This window comes from Orycteropus afer, unplaced genomic scaffold, assembly GCF_000298275.1.
Source record: "Orycteropus afer afer isolate SDZICR_OR568_19922 unplaced genomic scaffold, OryAfe1.0 scaffold00245, whole genome shotgun sequence".
NCBI classification, from domain to species: Eukaryota; Metazoa; Chordata; class Mammalia; order Tubulidentata; family Orycteropodidae; genus Orycteropus; species Orycteropus afer.
The window spans coordinates 2,410,375-2,414,003 of NW_006921832.1; the positions used below are offsets into that span (position 1 = coordinate 2,410,375).

The following is a 3,629-nucleotide window of genomic DNA, read 5'->3' on the forward strand; positions in this document are numbered from 1 at the left end:
AAAAAAAAAAAAAGAAAAGATTGTCTGACATAAAATATAAAATCCATTTTCTTCCCTACTCCAAATGTATTTCCTGCTTCCTTTCCACATTCAATCATGGTTGTGAATTTGATCCATATTCATCCAGTTCTACTCTATTCTTTGTTTTACCTAAGCTTTCTGTGTCTTTTTGTTTTGTTTTGTTTTTAATGGAAAATGATAGAAAACGTGCTAAGTGAAAATGTTTATGTATGTGAAGAGGGGCTTTGGGGCTCATGAAGCTGCTCCAAGACACACCCACTCACCTGGTCCAGGAACAGGTTACATGAATGGTAGGTAAAGCCTTTTGGGAGACAGACTTGCAAACTAACACCCATAAACATCTATAAAGTAAAGCAGACCACTGTAAGACCATATACTGAACTCCAAAAGGCTTACCTGGATCCAAGTGTGTGAAAGAGCCCACCACGAAGTCCAGTGTGGACACAGCCAGCAAGAACAGTAGCAGTAGCTGGAGGCGGATTATCCATTTGACACCTGCTAGGTTAATCCCCAGCAAGGCCAGAAGCACTGCAACTGAAATTCCTCGCACAGCCCAGATATTTCTAAGGCCCAGCAGATCTGAGATGGATTCAGCAAAGCCGGTAATGTACATGGCACCTGCAACACACTAACAGGCAATTTTAGGTATAAGTCAGCAAGATAGATGAGCAGCAGGAGCCTAAGGGCCAACAGTGTCCAACACTGAGCTCCCTACTCACCTCTGTCAAAATCATACGACATCACCAAGGCTCAGCACCTAGGAGCCAATGAGGGCGTTCAACAGGCCCTTCCTGCCTGTGAACCCTCACCTTGGACCCCATCTCTGCTCAGTTACATCTCTACCAGGCAGAAGAATAGAAGTCAAGCCCAAGCCTAGAGCTGATTGCCAGTTATAACAAAGATAAAACAATATGGAAAGGCCAAAGAGGCATTTGGATTTCTCTGTCTCAGTTATTCAACTAAACATAGAACAAGAATACTTTGGGTCCCCATCTAGATAAACATAGAAGGGTACTGCAGCAAATCCTTGATTTTTCTTCCAATTTTTTGTAGGTATTATTTTTAGGAGCTCTGGTGGCATAGTGCCTAAGGCATTTGACTGCTAATCAGAAGGCTGGCAGTTCAAACCCACCAGCCACTCTCCTCAGAAGGAAGACTGGGCAATCTATTTCTGCAGAGATACTGCCTCGGAAACCCATGGAGGGGTCTCTATGAGTTGAAATTGACTTGACAGGAGTGAGTTACGGTTTGGTTTGGTTTATTATTTTTAAAATTATCTATGCTACAACATAGATGGGCACTGGAAACATTGAAATAAGTCAATCACAGAAGGGAAAATATTGTATGATCTCACTTGTACGAAATATCTAGGCTAGGCAAATGTATAGAAAGAGACTGTAGTCTGTTAGTTGTTACCAAGGATGGGTGGGAGGGATAAAAAGAGCCATTGCTTGAAGGGCACTAAGCTTCTGCTAAGGGTGATGGAAAATTCGGAAACAGATAGTGGCATTGGTTGTACATGTTGAAAATAATTAATGTTACAGAATTATGCTTGTAAAAAATTACTAAATGGCAAAATTTTGGTCATATATATGTGTGTGTGTGTATATATATATATATATATATATATATATATGTATATAACAAAACAAGGCTACGTGGGACTATCTAGGTATCCACTTAATTTGACTCACTATTTACTATTGATTAAATATACTGAATGTTACATGTTACATGTTAACTTATAGATTTCTTTGTCTAGTAGAGATGCAAATAACTTCTGCCCAGTGGAAAAGACACAAAAGATTTTGGTTTGTTGTCCTGTAAGACATTACCTGTTTTTTTTAAATCTAATCCAGCCACCTTATCCTTACATTTCTTTATTAAATTGTGTAATTATGAATCTATAGGTTTGATCTGTATCTAATCAGTATCCATATCTAGTTTCTCAAATGTTCTTTAATTAATGAGTTAATTAAGATTAAATAAAGCTCATTAATTGATGAGTTAAATAAAATCATTAATATACGTTTATTTTATAGTTGCCTGAAAGTCATGATTTTATCTTTTTGAAAATATTTTAACACCAGCTTCATTCTCCACAAGTCCTCAGCCTGAGCCCCCTTCCGTCATCATCTCTGTCACTCTCATCACTGCAGCTCTACCTCTTGCTCTACTCCAAGGGAATAAATTCTATTAGGGGCTCATATAAGTTCTTCCTTTACCATGAGGTCTGCCTTCTGCCTTTTCTAAATAAATATTATGCTGACTGCCAGTGTCACACAATTAACTATCTGGTTGCATATTCTATACTTGTTTCCTGCATATAAGCTTGTCTCCCACCCCACCCCACCCCCTACAAGCAATAATGTAAGCATCTTAAAAACCAAAAATTTGGATGCTAATTGCCTCTCTTAAAATATTCTGCATTTGCTAAGCATGTTGCAAGCGTTCAATAAATACTTGTGGATATGTTGATTGTATGAAAAGTGCCTTAGAAAGCAGACAACATTAAGTTCCAGGCTTCTCACGATTTCTGCATTTGAGGGGAGCTCAGGCAGGAGGCCCCATTTTTCACTAAGATGAGCTCACTTTGCAATTAGGCATAATATTTTTGTCAGTGTTTCCCAAAATGACACATGTAGATGGAACAGTTGCTCCAGCCCATCCAGTGTCCAGTAACAATGGGTAACAGGCATTTCTATCTATCTTTAGGTAAAAACTCTAGGAATTTAGGGAAAAGAAAATTATCTCTGAGTGGGAGAGACAGATTGAACCTTGTTTTTCCTGCATTCACCTCAAAATGTAAACTTACTAAATATAAGAGTGTAACAATGTTAATTATGATATTTCATCGGTAATGGGCCAGGTCAACAGGACTTGTCATGGTCAGATTTATCAGAGTTAAAACACAAATGATAAAAATTTAGTAATGATGATCATTTATATGGACATCACCTTCCCAGGTATCCAATGTCTCTAATATGCAGAGGATAATGCCAGAAACGGAATGTGATCATTTGCATCTGGAACTTCCAATCTGATTTTCATTTTTCTAGCTGGAGTACAGAATTTATTCATATGAAGTGCCTTTGGTTCCCAGTATCTCCAATAGACCCTTATTCAGGCTTGTACCTAAAATTGTCTTTTAGATTGAAGATGCTACTGGGAGTGGAAGGGAGTGGTTATTCTTCAAGATGCTTGAAATAGCAATGTGGTTAGGAGCATGGGTTCTGAAGCCAGACAATCTAAAGCAAACTTCTGCTGCTCCTACTCACTAGCTGTGTGCATGGGAAAGCTTTTGACCTCGCTCTGCTTCATTTCCTCATCTGTAAAACATGGATAATAATAGCACTAATTTCAAAAGGTTATTGTGAGGATTAAGTGAGACAATTTATGTAAAGTTCTAGAACTATATCTGGCTCATAGTTACTGTTACAGAAATAATAGTTATTGACATTTTCATTATTACTTTATTAGTATTAGCTACTGAAGAAGAGGAAGCAGTAGTTAATCATGAATCTGACACAAGATTTAGTTACTTCCGTAGTGATAGGAGCTCTGGTGGCATAGTGTGTAAAGCATTTGACTGCTAACCAGAAGGCTGG

At 38.1% G+C, this 3,629-nt stretch overlaps 1 protein-coding gene across 1 annotated transcript in view; it reads right to left on the reverse strand.

The window, feature by feature from the left end:
* The window catches only part of SLC12A8 (solute carrier family 12 member 8), a 249,960-nt gene that overhangs the window by 222,407 nt on the left and 23,924 nt on the right, over positions 1-3,629 (reverse strand). The window contains exon 4 of the mRNA XM_007949383.2: positions 418-649. Within this exon, the coding sequence (XP_007947574.2) occupies positions 418-649 (232 nt within the window). The remainder of the gene's footprint in view (positions 1-417; positions 650-3,629) is intronic.